Source organism: Kogia breviceps, chromosome 12 (genome assembly GCF_026419965.1).
Source record: "Kogia breviceps isolate mKogBre1 chromosome 12, mKogBre1 haplotype 1, whole genome shotgun sequence".
NCBI lineage: Eukaryota > Metazoa > Chordata > Mammalia > Artiodactyla > Physeteridae > Kogia > Kogia breviceps.
This window is the reverse complement of record NC_081321.1, coordinates 43,148,559-43,166,805: the sequence shown is the minus strand read 5'-3', so window position 1 is coordinate 43,166,805 and position 18,247 is coordinate 43,148,559. Positions and strand designations below refer to the sequence as shown.

At 45.3% G+C, this 18,247-nt stretch overlaps 1 protein-coding gene across 3 annotated transcripts in view; it reads right to left on the bottom strand.

The window, feature by feature from the left end:
• NCKAP1L (NCK associated protein 1 like) overlaps positions 1-18,247 on the bottom strand; it is a 59,675-nt gene that overhangs the window by 12,779 nt on the left and 28,649 nt on the right. For 2 of the 3 annotated variants that reach the window (XM_067009447.1, XM_059081528.2), the window contains exons 10-26: positions 17,779-17,835; positions 17,391-17,487; positions 16,643-16,752; positions 16,339-16,471; positions 15,863-15,944; positions 15,410-15,468; positions 15,058-15,203; positions 12,400-12,532; positions 11,991-12,110; positions 9,776-9,921; positions 9,336-9,467; positions 5,857-6,075; positions 4,212-4,342; positions 1,745-1,842; positions 1,542-1,635; positions 1,068-1,150; positions 692-772 (exon numbers count right to left, since the gene is read on the bottom strand). In XM_067009447.1, coding sequence (XP_066865548.1) covers positions 692-772; positions 1,068-1,150; positions 1,542-1,635; positions 1,745-1,842; positions 4,212-4,342; positions 5,857-6,075; positions 9,336-9,467; positions 9,776-9,921; positions 11,991-12,110; positions 12,400-12,532; positions 15,058-15,203; positions 15,410-15,468; positions 15,863-15,944; positions 16,339-16,471; positions 16,643-16,752; positions 17,391-17,487; positions 17,779-17,835 — 1,921 coding nt within the window. The remainder of the gene's footprint in view (positions 1-691; positions 773-1,067; positions 1,151-1,541; positions 1,636-1,744; positions 1,843-4,211; positions 4,343-5,856; positions 6,076-9,335; positions 9,468-9,775; positions 9,922-11,990; positions 12,111-12,399; positions 12,533-15,057; positions 15,204-15,409; positions 15,469-15,862; positions 15,945-16,338; positions 16,472-16,642; positions 16,753-17,390; positions 17,488-17,778; positions 17,836-18,247) is intronic. The other variant, XM_067009446.1, reaches the window with a different exon arrangement.

Here is an 18,247-nt window from a genome sequence, read left to right as displayed (position 1 = left end):
AATGGAATCAATTATAAGAGAAGTGCCCTGCCCTGTGCATTTGAAGGCCCTTGTTCCCAGCCTTCAGCTGTATTTCCTGCAAAACATACTTGTTTGTTCTAGGTGATTCAAAAGGCAAGCTGATGTGAGGTGGGGGAGGGGGAATGGATGTTTAACTTGGGTGCTTACGGAGTCCCCTCCGCCTTTCGCCATCTCTAAAGGAAATGAGGCCCAAGGCAGGTGACACACACACAGAGGAACCAGAAAGTTTCAGAACTAGGAGGAAGAAAAGGTCAGAAAAAGAAAGGAAAATCTGAGGGCAGGCAGGGTAGGTAGGAATGGAAGAAACAAATTTTACAAAAAGTACCCAGGCTCCTAACTAAAGAGGGGACTTGTCTGCATATAGTTGGGTATCTAATTTGCACATCTTAGGAGAAAAGCTGTAGAAACTATCCTAAACCTTACTCCTCTCCCTCCAGTAATGTTTCCCTAGCCCCCGCAGGATCTCCCCAGGGCTCCCCAGCTGTGCACCCTCTCATCTGACCAATGCCCCTCCCTCCACAAAAATCTCCCCCAACGTGTTTCTATTCAAATTCTGGCTCTTCTCCCTGCAGTATTCTTCAGAGCCCTCTCTCCCTTACAAGATCCTAGCTCCATCCTTTTTCAACAACAAAAATCTCCTAATTAGATTCCACTTTGCACTCTCCCATACCTTGATATCTGTGTCTGGGGTGACAAACTCCTTCAGGCACTCAATGGGACCCATAAGAAATGGGCAGTGGGAGGAGAAAACCTGAAGGAAAGAGAGTACAAATGAGTCCAAGGGCCAGTGGCCAGTGCCTTCAAACAGGTGGAAACAAAGAAACAAAAAAAGGGCCTCAGCTTAGATAAGAACTTAGCCAGTTTCCCATGCTACTTCTCTCCTCATGCATCTAGGTTTCTTCAGCTCATCCAGCCTCGAAGAACTTCCAGGACCTCTACCGAATTAAGCTCTCTTCTCCTCGATGCTCACCAACCCTTTCCACAACTTCTCACACAAGCCCTACCCAAGGCTTTTTCCTGTGGCAGCCCCCTCTCCCCCAGCTCACCTCCCGAAGTCCCTCTTGGGCCATGGCCCTAAAACTGAGGATAACTCCAATGATGGTCATACGCTTCAGCACATTATCAGCCCCTGAGGAGAAAGAAGAGCGTTCAAGAAGAGAATTCAGGGCTTCCCTGGTGGCGCAGTGGTTGAGAATCCGCCTGCCGATGCAGGAGACACGGGTTCGTGCCCTGGTCCGGGAAGATCCCACATGCCGCGGAGCAACTAAGCCCGTGAGCCATGGCCGCCAGGCCTGCGCATCCGGAGCCTGTGCTCCGCAACGGGAGAGGCCACAACAGTGAGAGGCCCGCATACCGCAAAAAAAAAAAAAAAAAAAAAAAAAAAAAAAAAAAAGAAGAGAATTCAGGAGAATGGCAACGGTTTGGCTTCTTCAGACCCAGCCTCGGCCCCAGAGTCCCCCAAACCCGTCATCCACAATGCTTTTCCCACAGTTCCTTCTCCCCTTAGGAGACGTGCTCACCCATCAGCTGGGGAAGCAGAGAAGCCATCAAGTCTGCCTTGCTAAAGTTGGATCTGATCTGAACAAGTACATCCATGTTTTCCACCACCAGCTTCTGCAGCCAGGACACAGAGCCATTAAGCATGCAAAGACGAGACCCATGGTACATCTTCCCCCCAGTCTCCTACCCCTACCCTTCTTCCCGGGGGCTTGTTTCCACGTACCTTCAGCTCCACAATCTGAGAGGTCACGTGCCACATCAGGTTTTCACTCAAGAACTTCATGCCATAGGGGCCCAGGAGTTCAGCCAAAGCCCGCAACTCTGGAATAGAGTCACAGAGGTCCCAGGTAGGACTCAGAGAACACTGGTGCGTTTGCACAATAGCTATAGGGTAATCTGAACACCTTAAGTGTTTTTCAGCAAGGAAAGGAAGTGGGAAGTTGGAGAGCAAACGTAGCCTGAAATCCTGTATTCAGGTGACAGGTCTGGCCTGCCTGCGGGACAATTTACCCTCTCCCCACTGGTACTCACACCAAGACGTACCACAGATGATAACTATTTACTTTTCATTCCTATAAGAATCTAGACTTTCCCAGTCCCTTTACATGGCACCTGGGCTTTACTCTTGCTGGACTAGCTGCACTAGCTTTATCAGATGTTAAGCCCCTCTCTGAGCCTCAGTTCACTTCTCTGTAAAATGAAGAAATTAATATCCACTCTGAATACCTCACAGAGTTGATATGATAGCATAATCAGCACACATCCCCAGACTCCCAGCTGTATTTTCCCCTAAATTCTTCTTCCCTCAAGTCTGCCCCATTACCTTACCCCTCCCTACCCAGCCTCCTGTTGGCCCTTTGTGAATTAAATAAAACCTGGCTGAGGAAATCCCATGTTAGAAACGCTAGTGACAAATTCAGACAGGGAAGAGCTCTAGCTATGTTCTTTGGCTATGGGTGGTCCCAGCAGAGAAAACCAGAAGTAACAAGAGACCAGTAGAGGAAAGGTGAGTTTAATATAGTTAACAAGAGTTCAGAGGGAAAAGGAAATCAAGGCTCCACACTCAAGTGTTTAAAGGCAGGACCAATTGATCTCCACCTCTACCATTGACAAAGGAAGTGGAACTGGTCACAGCAGCTGACACAGAGCCTCATGTGGAATAAATACTAAACATTTTTAGAGTCACCTATAAACAATAGGAACAACTGAGCTGAGAACTAGAAAAGGATTTCCTAACTGGTCAACTTAGATAATTCTAAAATGGCTGACAGAGAGGCAGAGGGGCTGAACTGCCTTCTCTGGAGAGAAGACACACTGATCTACTGATTTGGATCTGCCAACTCTCCTTACTCTAGTCCTCTCTAGGCTAGTAACCCTAGGGCATCCTTCTCTATCCATCTATCTATTTTTGCAGCAGCATTGCCCCATCACCATGGTAACCCAGGGAAATTGGGGTGGGGGTGGTGGAAGGGGGAATCAGCATTACCTCGTGCTGCTCGTCAGTTGTCAGAGAGACCTACAGCTGATTTTAGATGCTGCCTACAGTCTGTGGGAGGAGTTGATAAGAAGGGGACATCTGAAGCCTCCAGCAGGTAAAGGGTAGGGTCAGCTCACTGATGGAGTCAGTATGAGGGTAAGAAGAAGGCAGAGCTGGAAAACAGAACTGTATACTCTGACTTTCATAACACCCCCCAAGGAAGGGGAAGAATGGAGAGGGCAGGGTCACTGAAACATCTCCTACCTGTCTCAGATACCATGCGGGGTCCATGATTTATACGGAGGTGAGAGGAAGGAGGAAGCAGTGGGATAGTTCATGAATCAGTCAGTCAGTAAAACAAATCTATTAAAAAGGATCTGCATGGCTTCAAGCCCTCTTTAAAAAGAGAATAACTTCCCAACTCATTCATGACACACTCCTCATCTGCCTGCCTTGAGACACAAAAGCACTTCTATACACTGGCAAGCAGCGTGACATAGTGACTAAGCACCCAGGTTCTGGAATTTGACTGCCTTGAGTTGAAATCCCAGTTCTACCATCTATGAATGATGTATGACCTTAATCAAGCTCCTTAACCTCTCTGTGTCTCAGTGTCCTCATCTGTAAAATGGGGGTAATAAGAGTACCTACCTCAAGGCTGCTGTGAGGAGTAAAGGCGTTAAATACATGTGAACATTTAGAACCAAGCCCGCACTAAATGTCATCCATTAGCTCGTCATCATTATTAAACATCAGCAATCCAAGCACTGGCTAAGGCTCTAAAATTTATCCCTCAGGAAGAAGATGCCATGATGTCAGACCACTGTTTAATAATTCCAAACATCAGAATGTCCTCCTTACATTTATCCTTTACCCCTCATTATATGTCCTACTCTTTACTCTTCATGGAAATGTAAAACAACCATTTACTACCCTTCGAAGAATAAATCCTTTCAGTGACTTGAGTGCCCCTGCCTAGCGCCTAACTCCCCTCATCTTCCCTCTCCACCTTCAAGCCCCAAGGCACTCCTCAATTCTGGGTCTCACTTGAAATCTCTTTTTACTGTCCCTAAGGTAGCATCGAGCAGAGATCTAGGAGAGTACAGAATGAGCCTCTGGGAAGGTAGGAGAATTTAGATGGGATCCATAGGTTAAGATATTGTATTAGTGGAAAGGTTCGGCTCCCTGACAGGAGACCAGGCTCTGGGCTCACCAGAGATGTCAGAGAACTCCTCTGCGCTGAAGTGCTGCTCCCCTTCTCTGGGGGCGCTGATGAAGGCCTGCATGGCTGGTGAGAGGATAATGGTCCCACTGCTCGCCTTTCTAAGCAGACTTTCTAGGTACCTACAAGGTTGGCAAGAAAGCACAGAAGATTAGTGTTCAATCCTTTCTCCCTACCACCACCACTGAGCTAAGGAAGAGAAGCTCCACCAAAGGCTGGGGTGGGGAGAAGAGACTCAAAGAAGACAGTACAACACTCTAACTAACACCCCAAGCTGCTGGCTCAAAAACAACTGGCAGTAGCGTGGTTCCGCTTTGCCTCTAATCTGCAGGGCATTTGGCTGTGCTGTCAGACATAATGGTGTGCACGCCCTACCACCTTTTCCAGCTACTGCACGCCCCTCACCCTTGGCCTTCCTCTGTCAGGTGAGACAAGCCTCAGCTGACAAGACAAAAATTCCTACTAATTGGGCTCCTCTGAAATATACTTAGCCTCAACCTCTCCAGTGAGAGTGTTAGACTAAGGGCCTAGGACCCTGGAAGCAGGTCTCAAGTCAAACCTCCTGGACAGAGAGAGGCCCCGTGAACACTTGTCATCCAGTCTCCAAACACGCCCTCCTGACCTCTGGGCAAGCTGAGAAGGCCTCCAGCCAGCGTCAGCAGAGGGCGTGGCAACGCCTGCCACTCACCCAGGCACTAGCTCCGGGCCTAGGTCTTAGAGAAGTCACAAGCTAACCACGGGTAGGTCAAAACCAGCACTCAAACGTGAGGGTTTTTCCTTTTAATTTGAATTAGTTGTCAAATTTTTGAAACTGAGAGATTTTACATTATAATAAGGATTTAGTGGGGCAGCGAGCCGAGCCGATGGAGCTAAGTGGTGGCTGCCGCTTTTTAGATGGGGCATGCCCTCTCCAACTATTCAAAGTCCCCACCTAGCCCACAACACCCATTTACCTTACCTGCCAGGCCCCTGTTGGCATTTTATTGTAAACTTTGTCTCAGTCTTTCCCCCTCCTCAGGGGGTTCTTTGCAGCCGGGCTCCTGCCGAGCTGATACTGGATTAAGAACGCCACCCAGTGGCTTAGGGAGGTAGGAATCCAGCTCCTCTCCATCCTTAACCCTCAAAGGAAATACTGCTGACCCCTGCCTCCTCCAGTCTGGGGGAGGAGGCCTCTTTCGCCCTGAAGAACAATCTACTAGACGTGACACAGTCATGTCGGGAGGTAAGGAGACAGTGCTTCGGAGAGATGGTGTGAGACAGATTGGTCTTCAGGGGGAGAAACTGGACAAAGAGAGAAATAAGAGAACTTCAGAAAGAGGAAGAGAGATCATTTGAAATGAAAACAGTAAGAATCCAGAAAAGGAAGGTTAAGAGCGGCAGATTAAGAGGAAAAGGGTCAAATTGCTACAGAGTAGATCAATGGATGTTACATGGAAGCTTAGAAAGAGACCTCATGGTGGACAGAGGGGATCTGAGTTTGCCCCAGCTTACAGCTCCAGTCCTCGGGCAGAAACAAGCTTCTGTTTGGGGGTCTATGCCCCTAGGAGCTAAAATGCCTGGTCCCGAGGTCCTACTGCATAAAGGAAAAAGTGCTAACAAAGAAGTAAGGCAGTGAGAGAGGATAAGCAACACTGACCAATTTGTGTAGAGAGTGGTGATAGTCTGTTCCCCACACGAGTCCAGTGGCTGCGTCTGCTGCAGGAGGGCGTTGCGGATGACTCTGGACACATCTGCACCCAAAAACTGGGCCAGTGACTTTATGAAACCAATGTACGCTTTGACTCCTGCCAAGAGCTCAGAAGGCCTGGCGATCTCCTGGGTTGTGGCATTGTAGCCAGCCAGCCACACAATGGCTCTAGGTGACAAAAACCATAATCACAATCATAATGACAAACATAGTAACAGTTATCACATTTATACTGTGTCCTGGGTGCTGTACTATGATTTAACTACACGCATTATCTCATGTAAATCTCACAGTAACCCAATAAGGTAGGTACAATTATTATCCCCATTTTATGGATGAAGAAACTGAGACACAGATAGTAAGCCACTTGCCATCTGTGAAGACTACACAGCTAGCAAGTGGCAAAGCTGGGACTTGAATCCAATAACATTTGATTCTCAATCACCATGCTCTTCTGCCTCCTCTGGAGAAATTAAATCAGGTGGTAAAAGACCTGGGCTCCCAAATGCCATCTAACTGTATGTGCTTGCTTACAACCTCTTGCATTCTCAGGGCCAACATTTGTCTTTTCTCCTCGGAAAGAATTAGTTCCAATCACTGTCAGAAATGGAAAACCACACCCAGAAATCCTTAGAAGTGCAGTGCAATCCCAAGTGGCCACGGGATGCCAGGTGGAGAGAGAGAACACTTGGCTGGCACACATCTATAGCCAACCTTAGAGAAGGTAGAATAACTGTCCACACTGTATTATTTTAGGGGCACACCAAGAACACCCCTCCTCACTGGACTCCCAGCCCCTTCCAAAATACGTTCCCCAGGAACCTGAGAATTCACAATTAGAGTCAGTCCTCTGCCTGAGGCTTTCTTCCTTGTTAAAATGTAAACAGTAGGGGAAAGAAGAACATTAGACTTTGCCAACACAAGCTTTTGTCAGTCATCTGCACATCAGTATGAAAGAGTCCATCAGGTTCTCCCTAAAGCCACAGATGTTTGGGAGTTTTTTGTTTGTTCTGTGCTTTTGGAAAACTTTATGGCAGGGGAGGGTAAGGGAACAGGAGGGCCTACTCCCCAGATGAAAAGGAAAAGAGAAGAGGTACCACTTGAGGAAAAATACTATGGAAGGGACAGACGGGAGGCAAGCCTAATCTATTTTAGAGTTTTCATTTGAGGCCAAACCTTTAGGCCAACTTCCAGGCTTTAGGAACAATGATGCCAGTGACATGCTGTTCCCGGGCCTAGAAACCATTGCCAGCTTCTGAAGGTTTATGCATGGATGATTATCAAATTGTCATCTTCTTGACTTTTTTTATGCACCTGAGACACTTCCTTCCATATAGCTAAAGTGTACGGAATGAAAACAAACTAATTTTACTGTCACCCAAGCAAAAAACTAATTGAAAAATTAGCCTGCATCTCCTACAGTCAAGGCACAGACTCCTAACTGTTCTCCCTGCTCCTGTCCTTGGCCCCCCTAGTGCAGACAGAGTGAACCTACTGCAATGTTGAGTGAAATCATGTTCCTGCTCTGCTCAAACCCTGCCTACGCTCCCCGTCTCACTCAGAATCAAAGCCAAAATCCTTACAATGGCATAGAGCCACATCAACAGTCGGTCTGCCACTCCTCCAGCCTCTCTGACCTCACGTCCTACCAGTCTCCCCGTGGCTCATACTGGTCTCCTCCTTGTTCCCTGAACATACCAGGCATGTTCCCACCTCAGAGCCTTCGCACTTGCTGTTTCCTCCGCCCAGAATGCCCTTTCCCCAGATAGTCACCCACTTGGCTTCCTCAATTCCTTCAGGAGTTCACTCAAATGTCACTTTCTCAAGCAGGCCTTCCCTGGCTACCCTATGTAAAATTTCACCACCACCACCACTACACACTTCCTGTCTCCTTTTCCTGCTTTAACTTTCTGCTTAGCATTTATTTTCTAATCTACTATATATCCTACGCTCTTATTCTGCTTGTCTCTCCCGCTAGAAGGTAAGCTTTATGTGGCCAGGGATCTTTATTTCTTTTGTATACTGCTGTATTAACAGCTTTGAGAACACTGATGACACACAATAGATGTTCAATAAATACTTGTTAAGTGAATGAGTAAATATACTACGTATTGCAAAATGAAACACAGAAGACTAGGAGATTATTCATAAAAAATTTTTCCCCTCACTCCCCTCATTTGCCTACTATATGGTACAATTTCAATATAAGGAATGTTTCTGCAGCTTCAGGGAACAACAGAATGAGAGGTAAAGTGGAGGGAAGGCAATTTATTTTGTTGAGGCCTATATATGTCACTCATTATTATCTTTAATTCTCTACCAATTCTCAATTACAGGTAATTCTCATTATAAAGTAAATATCATTATCCTTACTCTATAGGGTAGGAAATTAAGGCTCAAACAAGTTAGATAACCTGCTCTAATGTCTTAGCTAACAGCATCAACACAGATCTGCTGACTGCAAAGGCCCCACTCACCCTACTAAACCAGTGATGACCAGTTCTGGCTGTTCATCAAAACCACCTATAGAGGGACTTCCCTGGTGGTCCAGTGATAAAGAATCGCCTTACAATTCAGGGGACATGGGTTCGATCCCTGGTCAGGGAACTAAGATCCCACATGTCGTGGGGCAACTAAGCCCGCGCACCACAACTACTGAGCTCAAGCACCTCAACTAGAGAGCCCGTGTGCCACAAACTACAGAGCCCACGCACTCTGGAACCCGTACGCCACATCTACGGAGTCCACGTGCCCTGGAGCCCGCACGCCACAACTAGAGAGAACCTCACGTACTGCAACAAAAGATCCCACATGCCTCAGCGAAGATCCAGCATGCTGCAACTAAGACCCGACGCAGCCAAAAATAAATTTAATTAATTAATTAAATAATAAAATAAATCTTTAAAAAAAAGAAACCTATAGAGGTTTGGGGTTCTTTTATTTATTTGTTTGTTTGTTTTTGGCTGCATTGAGTCTTCGTTACTGCGTGCAGGCTTTCTCTAGTTGTGGTGAGCAGGGGCTACTCTTCGTTGCAGTGCACGGGCTTCTCATTGTGGTGGCTTCTCTTGTTGCAGAGCATGGGCTCTAGGCATGGGCTTCAGTAGTTGTGCACGTGGGCTCAGTAGTTGTGGCTCGCAGGCTCTAGAGCACAAGCTCAGTAGCTGTGGCACACGGGCTTATTTGCTCCGCAGCATGTGGGATCTTCCTAGACTAGGGATCAAACCCGTGTCCCCTGCATTGGCAGGCAGATTCTTAACCACTGCGCCACCAGGGAAGTCTGGGTTCTTTTCATTTATTTATTTTTAATAGAGATGCTTGGGACCTATGCCAGATTGACTGCATCAGAATGACCACCAAGATGGATCTAATGGAACCTAACTTTGAGAACTACCATACTAAGCAAACAGAAGACAACAAAAGAGTGATACCTGTTGAGTCTGGCCTCCAGATGGCTGCTGAGATACTCAGAAGGGAAGATGGTGTGTTCAAATACACAGAAGCTGTGTACATGATTCATTGTCAGTGCCAATTCTGTCAAGTTTAGGTGTAGCTTGTCCATGCTGGGTAAAATTGAGAAAGTAAAATGAGCCTCCATTACAGGTCTGGCACTGCCTGCTAGTATCTGGGGAGGATCTGTCAGGCCCATGACCATCAGACCCCTTTCATCTTCTGGAAAAACTCAGCCTAGAAGAGTACATATTGATGGTGACTTCAAAGGCAAAGTAGAAAATTCATATTTAAGCACTTTTCCATATCTGTCATTCCCCACCACCACTTCTGCATTCTTTTGCTGCATCACCTCCCCTCTTTCCTGTTCTCCCTTCTTTGAGGTAGTGCCCTGCTGGCCCTCTAAGGCCTAGGTCCTCACTTGGTGACAATGCTGCGGTTCTTCCGGTGACTCTCAGCTCCTGGTTTGTCCCTCTCAGGCTCTCCTTTTCTTGGAGTCTGCCTCTGCTTCATGGTTTTCTTGTTTTTGGCCTTGCTGATGGTAGTGGCACAGTGCTTAGGTAGAAGCTTTAGAAACAAACACAAGTGAATGGAGAAGTGAGATTCGTTCTTAAAACTGCCAAGTAATCCATCTAACAGTTATAAATAGGTCCCTCCCTTATTGTCTGTTTTTTTCTCATTCTGCCTTTATCTCTCTTTCCTTCCATGCATCTCTTCATTTGGAATTACTCTTAGAGCACAATAGCAGCCATGAGAAAACTGGTTTTCTTACTTAATAGTCACACTTGTTTTTTTTAAAATCCAAGCTTCTACTGTTTCCAAAAACTCAAGTCTACCTTGACAGGCAAAGGTGCGTCAACCTTGAAACTATGCAAAGCTGTCTGTGGTAGATTCTGAAAGTAGTTCCATAAAACCCAACTCCATTAGTAATGGCAACATCACTATTTATTCAAAATGATAACTTTGGAGGGGCCAATACTCATTTGCAAAAGTTTTGGTGTGTGTGAAAATAATACATAATGTTTTAGTCAACCCTGATACAGCACTGAGCAAATATCTTTAACTGTGTCCTTTGCATGTAGTAGGTATTCAAGTTGAGCGATGAATATACCCATAATTGTACTTGTTTACATATCTTCCTTGCATTAATTATTCAAATTTCTTTCAAACATGTATTTGTACACCTTTCTCCCTTAAATTGGGACATCCCCAAGGGCAGGAATTGTGTACCTTTCCTTCTGGGACCCCATCCCAAAAACCCAGCACAGGGCTTAGTGCCCAATAAATGCCAAATAATATAGCAGCTAACATCTATTGGGAATTGCATACCAAATATTTAACATATGCTATTTCATTTCACCTTTATGATACTTCTTTTAAGAAACTATTTTTGGACTTCCCTGGTGGCACAGTGGTTAAGAATACGCCTGCCAATGCAGAGGACACGGGTTCGATCCCTGGTCCAGGAGGATCCCACATGCCACGGAGCAACTAAACCTGTGTGCCACAACTACTGAGCCTGTGTGCCACAACTACTGAAGCCCATGTGCCCTAGGCACCGTGCTCTGCAACAAGAGAAGCCACCACAATGAGAAGCCCACTAACCACAATGAAGAGTAGCCCGCGCTCACCACAACTAGAGAAAGCCCGCACGCAGCAACGAAGACCTAACACAGCCAAAAATTTAAAAAAATAAAAAGAAACTATTTTTATCCCCATTTTACATATGAGAAAATAGGAAGGTTATGTAATAATATAACCGTGCAGATGTACACACACACATACGTATGCACGCACACGCACACAACCTGACTCCCCTCCTACCAAAGTTGCTACAAAGCCTGACTCAAACCCAGGAAGGGTGGGTAGTCTAGGAAACCTGAAAGAATCCAGGGCAACAGCGGAACAAGTTCTTCATTTTCAAATTTCCTATAAACTTAGGTTGAGCTAATCATGACCGGGTGCTATGAGTCAGTCAACGGAGGAGAGGGGAAAACAACAGACAAAGACACAAAAGCAAAGCAGAAATTTCCAGCAAACAGAATCCAGAAGCAAAGTGAAGAATAACACTATGATGGTGAAGTATGTTGAATTAGTGATTCAATATGAAAATCCATTAACATATTTCAAAATACTAATAAAATCAGGAAGGTTGACTCCTTAAAAAAAAAAAAAAAAAGACACAAAAGCAGCCCTAAGGATAAACACAGAGGAGGTGCCTGAAAATGTTCAGATAGCTACAGATTAGGGTGCAGATGGACAGAAAGGTGAGACAAGACAGGTGATCTGGGGCCACTGTTCTAAGTATGTGTACACAGGGCAGAGAGAGGAGGGGAAGTAAATTAGAAAGTTAACTCATCTCTTGGAACACTTCAGATGAAAGCACAGATTTTGTTGCAGTGCAGCTGTTCAAATTAGAGTATTTTTAGACACCTCTATTGAGTCCCAAGGGAGTAAAGACTGACGATGGGACTACACTAAAAAAAGCCTGCCATAAACTCATGTACACAAAAGCCCTAGCCCTACCTGAAAGGGTTAGAGAACTTGGTGTTTGAGAAGAAGATAAAGGTAGATAGAGGGGAAGGCACCAAGGGACTGCAGAGGGCAGACTGAAACAGAGAGAGGGCTGAGCCTACCTGCTCACTCAGGTTTCGCTGTTCAGCACAGACCTCCAGGACACAGTTGCTGGTCTGCTTGGCCAACTCTTCCAGGAAGGAGTTGCAGTGATGAAGGCCATGGTTCTTCAGGTGGGGGTACTTTGGGAAAGAGGACCCAGTGAAGAAACTGTCATCACCAGGACAACCACTTCTTCCTCATAATACTGTTCTGAGCCCCAGCCTGAGCTACCCACTCCTACAGAAGAAGAAAACGAGACCCAGAGAGAGTACACATTCTACATAAAGCTGAGACATTTAGGGACTTGCATCAGATACCTATGTTTGGACCCTTCCTAAGACCAAAATCAACCCTTGGAATTGTGTTTTGGGGGAATAAGAATGAGATGTGATTAAAGAGATGACAGAGTTTGGAGGTCAGGGTACTCACCTCCTCTGGGCACATCTCATGAGTGCAGTGGACAAAGTGAGCACAAATCAGGGGAAAAGCAATGGCATAACGCAACATGGCAGGTTCCTCCAGGGTCATAGCAAACATCTTCTCAAAGGTACGAAGATGAAAGCTGTGGAAAAGGGGGAAGGACACTTACAACCAGGGTTTAGGAGCTGGTCCCTTTGAGATAGAGAGAATATTCATTCTTTCAACAAATATTTATTGATATTCACCCCTCCCTCCTTAATTTCCCTACCCTTAAGGTAGACGGGAACCCAAGAAGCTCAACCCTTTCAGACTTTTTTACTGGATCCCAGGACAGGTTAGTATTGGGTTGGCCAAAAAGTTCGTCTGGTTTTTTTTCCGTAAGATGGCTCTAGTAGCACTTAGTTGTCTTTAACTTCATTTGAAACAACTTTTGTTAGATTGTATTGTGACAGCTGTCATATCAGCATGCCTTTAAAAAAAAAACTTATCAAAATTGGTGAATTTTTGTGTAGCCATTTTAGTATTGAAGATGAGAGAAAAAAAGCAACATTTTTGGCATATTATGCTTTATTATTTCAAGAAAGGTAAAAATGCAACTGAAACGCAGAAGAATATTTGTGCAGTATACTGAGAAGGTGCTGTGACTGATCAAAGCTGTCAAAAGTGATTTGCGAAGTTTCGTGCTGGAGATTTCTCGCTGGACAATGCTCCATGGTCGGGTAGACCAATTGAAGTTGATAGCGATCAAATTGAGACATTAATTGAGAACAATCAATGTTATACCACGCGGGAGATAGCTGACATACTCAAAATATCCAAATCAAGTGCTGAAAATCATTTGCACCAGCTTGGTTACATTAATCGCTTTGATGTTTGGGTTCCACATTAACTTAAGCAAAAAAAAAAAAACCTCCTTGACCATATTTCCACATGTGATTCTCTACTTAAACATAAAAAAACTCCATTTTTAAAACAAATTGTGAAGAGCGATGAAAAGTGAATACTGTACAATAATGTGGAACGGAAGAGATCGTGGGGCAAGCGAAACGAACCACCACCAACCACACCAAAGGCCGGGCTTCATCGAAAGAAGGTGATGTTGTGCATATGGTGGGACTGGAAGAGGGTCCTCTATTATGAGCTCCTTCTGGAAAACCAAATGATTAATTCCAACAAGTACTGCTCCCAGTTAGATCAACTGAAAGCAGCACTCAACGAAAAGAGTCCGGAATTAATCAACAGAAAACACATAATCTTCCATCAGGATAATGCAAGACCACATGTTTCTTCAATGACCAGGCAAAAACTGTTACAGCTTGACTGGGAAGTTCTGATCCATCCACTGTATTGCACCTTCACATTTCCATTTATTTCGGTCTTTACAAAATTATCTTCATGGAGAGAATTTCAATTCCCTGGAAGACTGTAAAAGGCACCTGAGGGCTTCCCTGGTGGCGCAGTGGTTGAGAGTCCGCCTGCCGATGCAGGGGACACGGGTTCGTGCACCGGTCCGGGAAGATCCCACATGCAGCGGAGCGGCTGGGCCTGTGAGCCATGGCCGCTGAGCCTGTGCGTCCGGAGCCAGTGCTCCGCAACGGGAGAGGCCACAACAGTGAGAGGCCCGCGTACCGCAAATAAATAAATAAATAAATAAAAGTTTAAAAAAAATAAAAGGCACCTGAAACAGTTCTTTGCTCAAAAAGATAAAAGTTTTGGGAAGATGGAATTATGAAGCTGCCTGAAAAATGGCAGAAGGTAGTGGAACAAAAGGGTTAATACGTTGTTCAATAAAGTTCTTGGTGAAAATGAAAAATGTGTCTTTCATTTTTACGTTAAAAACCAAAGGAACCTTTTGGCCAACCCAATAATACCTCCTTCCTTTTTCTTGTACAAAATTTGCTATTCCTCCCTCAGAACCTCTGCATGATTTGGGTCCTGATTTAGAAGTCCCTCAGTATCACTAATTCAGTTCCCTCTCAAAATTTGACACTCAGGCTCCAGAAAACTTTCTCTGATTAATTTCATGAGACTGATCTTTCCTCAACCCTGTATTCTCTCAACATCATGCACATTTGCCATTATTATGTTGATGTCCTTTTCACATGTGGGTATTATACCTCCCCACTCATGCTGAATGCAGAGAGCAGAGCCAACATATTGTGTTGTGTGTTTGATCCCTCAAAGGGTAGAGTTATGAACAACAATGGTCACTTAGTAAAGGCCGAATGATACCCAAGGAAAACAAACTCATTTGCATTCTCTAAAGACCCTGTTCCCCAGCCCTCCCAATTATTTTCAGTCCTCTCCACTAAACTTCCAAGTTTTCCATGTCTCTTTTAAATCACAATGTCCCAAGAATAAAAAGAAGAAGGAGGTTCCACATATAACCGTGAGGAAAAGACAATCAATGAATTATCCCAGAGAAGAGAAGGCTTTGTAAAGTCCAACTGGCTTTCCTAAAGAAAGCCAACACAAAAGGGAATCAACTTCAAATTCCTACCACTTGATAAAAGCTGGAAAGAAGAAGCTGTGGAGTTTGAGCATCCGCCTTTAAAGAGATCTCAAAGAAAACAAGCCTTTCCCGTGTATCTGGGGGAATTAGAGTCCCCCACAGAGGCCAGGCAAAAGATCGGGTCAATTGATATAGAGCTCTGAGTCAAGACATACCAGAAAGTAGATAAATCAGAAGTTTCCACCAGCATATTCTCTACTGAGTCCAGCATTTGAGAGTGAAAGACAATGAGGTTCATCACCTTGGCTAAGTCAGGGTTCTCGTGCAGGTGCAGGGGAGCCTTAGCCACACTGGTATATGCCTATGGTTGGAGTTCAGAAAAGGGTGGAGAAAAACAAGATAAATGAAAAAGACTCCCAGCCTTGGGACTACAGTTTGGCTGGTATTTGTCCTGTCCAATCAGCAGCTTTCAGTGTTGAATCATTCCATACAGCAGAGCTTAGGAGTTAGAAAGAGAAGGGAGAAAAAACCTTGAGAATGGGGGACCATTAACAGAAACAGACCTACCTGTAGACGGAACCAGTCCAGCCTCAATCCAGAAAATTCAAATTTTTCTCCATTATCAACTGCAAGAAAAATAGAAGTTTAAAAGGAAATAATAGGGCTTCCCTGGTGGCACAGTGGTTTAGAGTCCACCTGCCAATGCAGGGGATGCGAGTTTATGCCCCGGTTCAGGAAGATCCCACATGCCGCAGAGCGGCTAGGCCCGTGAGCCGTGGCCACTGAGCCTGCGTGACCGGAGCCTGTGCTCCGCAACAGGAGAGGCCACAACAGTGAGAGGCCTGCGTACCACAAAAAAAAAAAAAAAAAAAAAAAACCAGCACCTCTATCCAACTGCATGGAATGGTATAATAGGGCCTCTGCAAAGTCATCTTGGCTATTCCCTGGCTCAAGAGATCAATATTTCTAGAAAAAAAGATGTTTTCCCTCACTCTTCCCCCTCCAATTCCCTCCAGTTACCTTGTTTGAGATTCAGAGAGGACAGAGTATTGACAAATGAGGACATTATGATGGACTCCTCCTCAGGACACACAGACAGGTTCTAAAAGAGAAGGTGGAGTTACCGTCAAGGAGGTATAAGTTCCACCAGGAGAGAAACAAGGACCACAAGGCTCAGTCAGTGTATGAAGGTAGAAAGAGCTGCCAAGTGCCACAAAGAGAAAGAGCCAAACGAGACACGGAGGAAACTCCCTGAGTTCCCTGCCATGCTAACACCCAACTGCCCTTTACTCTTCTCTCCTATTTCTATGCAGCCTCACTTGGGGAAAAAAATTGCTAAGATTATTAGTCCTTTTTTTAATTTTAACAAACGTAGAGGGGGAAATCAGGCTTTTTGACACACAATCTATAGAGCATGAGATTCAGCCAGGGTGGCCCCCAGAAGAAAATGACCAGGGATCACCCCAAATTTCCAAAGTGTCATCAATTAAACATACTTGAATGATGTCACTGAGCACAAGAGCATCAAATCTGGCCAGGTACTGAAGGTGGTATTGCTCTATCACCTTGATGTGTCTTCGGACCAGAGCCCTAATCTCCTCCAACAAGAAAAGCAGTTCTGCAATGCTCCTACAAAGTCGAGGATGAGAACAGAAAGCTGTATAAGACTGAAAACATTACCCGAAACAAAGACAGCAACAACAGAGCAGAAACTGAGACCTCCCAAGGTCATTTGATATCCCCCTGTCCCTTTTCCCAGTCCATCTAAGGTCAAGATTCTTAACCATGCCAAGTACTAACGAGTCAGCGTAGTCCTCAGGTGTCTTCGTCTTGGTGACATTTTCTGTGTGGCGAACCAGCCAAGTGACCTCATCACGAATGAAGGACAGGGCCATGAAAGCAAAAAGGGCCTAAGGAGGGGACAGGGACTATGAGAATTTTCAACTTTAAAAATGGATTTCAGAGCTTCCCTGGTGGCGCAGTGGTTGAGAGTCCGCCTGCCAATGCAGGGGACACGGGTTCGTGCCCCAGGTCCGGGAAGATCCCACATGCCGTGGAGCGGCTAGGCCCGTGAGCCATGGCTGCTAAGCCTGCACGTCCGGAGCCTGTGCTCCGCAATGGAAGAGGCCACAACAGTTAAAGGCCTGCGAACCGCAAAAAAAAAAAAAAAAAAAAGGATTTCAAAGCACAGAGAAAACTATCATGAAAATATGCATATGGATACAACTGTGTAACCATACCAACAGTGGTATCCAATATTAAACACAGAGACTCACAAAAAAAATCTGTCTTCAATTAGTTCACAGTCAAATAGAGGATAAGACAAGTACACAAATAGCTATAATATACGATATACTATGATAGTGCCCAAAAAAGAGATACAAGAAGTTTTAGGGTACTCTAAGAAGATTCAAGGGAATCAGCATATACATACACAAACAGAACAAAAAACTCAGAAATGCAAAAACTCATGAATGCCAAGTCATCCCCCATATAGGAGTCTTTTATCATTGAACATCGTCCTCCTCCCAACGTTTTTTTCTCTTGCCTTGGGACCCAGTAGTCCTGGTTCATCGGTTAACACAGTCTCCAGCTCCTTCACAGCCATCCGCAGAAACTGACGCCTTTGAGAGTGAAACTGGCCACTGAGGAAAGAAAGTGGAAACTAGAGAATATTGCCTCTCCCACCCTTAAAAATCTTCCAAAGGCAGTGCAGGAGACAGCTGCATTTAGGAAGGGGTGTCAGCTAGAAGGAAGGTTCAATGCCACAGTTAGACCTGGTAAGGAAACACAAGAATCTGCGGGGCAGCAGCAAGTTCTTGGGTTGAGACAATAAGGCTGTACAGAAACTTGGGTGAGAACAAGGAGAGGAGAGAACAGTCTCAGGAGAGATCCCTATTCCATCCCCTCTGGAAGAGCTCATTCCCCGCCTTTACCTGTTTGCAATTGCATGTTCCTTGCTTTCCTTTATGTCTGCCACTCGCTTGCCATACCTGAGGATTGACATACGCACAGAAGGGTTGGCCATACCACCAGCTAAAGGCCTCATCCCACCTTCCCAGTCCTCAGAGATTCCAAACTACAGCCTGCAGGGAGCATGGGCAGCCTTCACCATCAGGATCTTTCCAAACCTTACCTTTTACCCTGACCTATTAACAAGAGACTCATAGAGCTTAGAGATTATCTATTTCTCATCATTATTTTGCAAATAAAGAAAATAATACCTGCGGAAGAAAACTGACTTGCCCAAGGTCACATAGGGGTTTTTTTTGTTTGTTTTTTTGTTGTGGTTTTTTTTTTTGTGGTATGTGGGCCTCTCACTGTTGTGGCCTCTCCTATTGCGGAGCACAGGTTCCAGTCGCGCAGGCTCAGCGGCCATGGCTCACAGGCCCAGCCGCTCCGCGG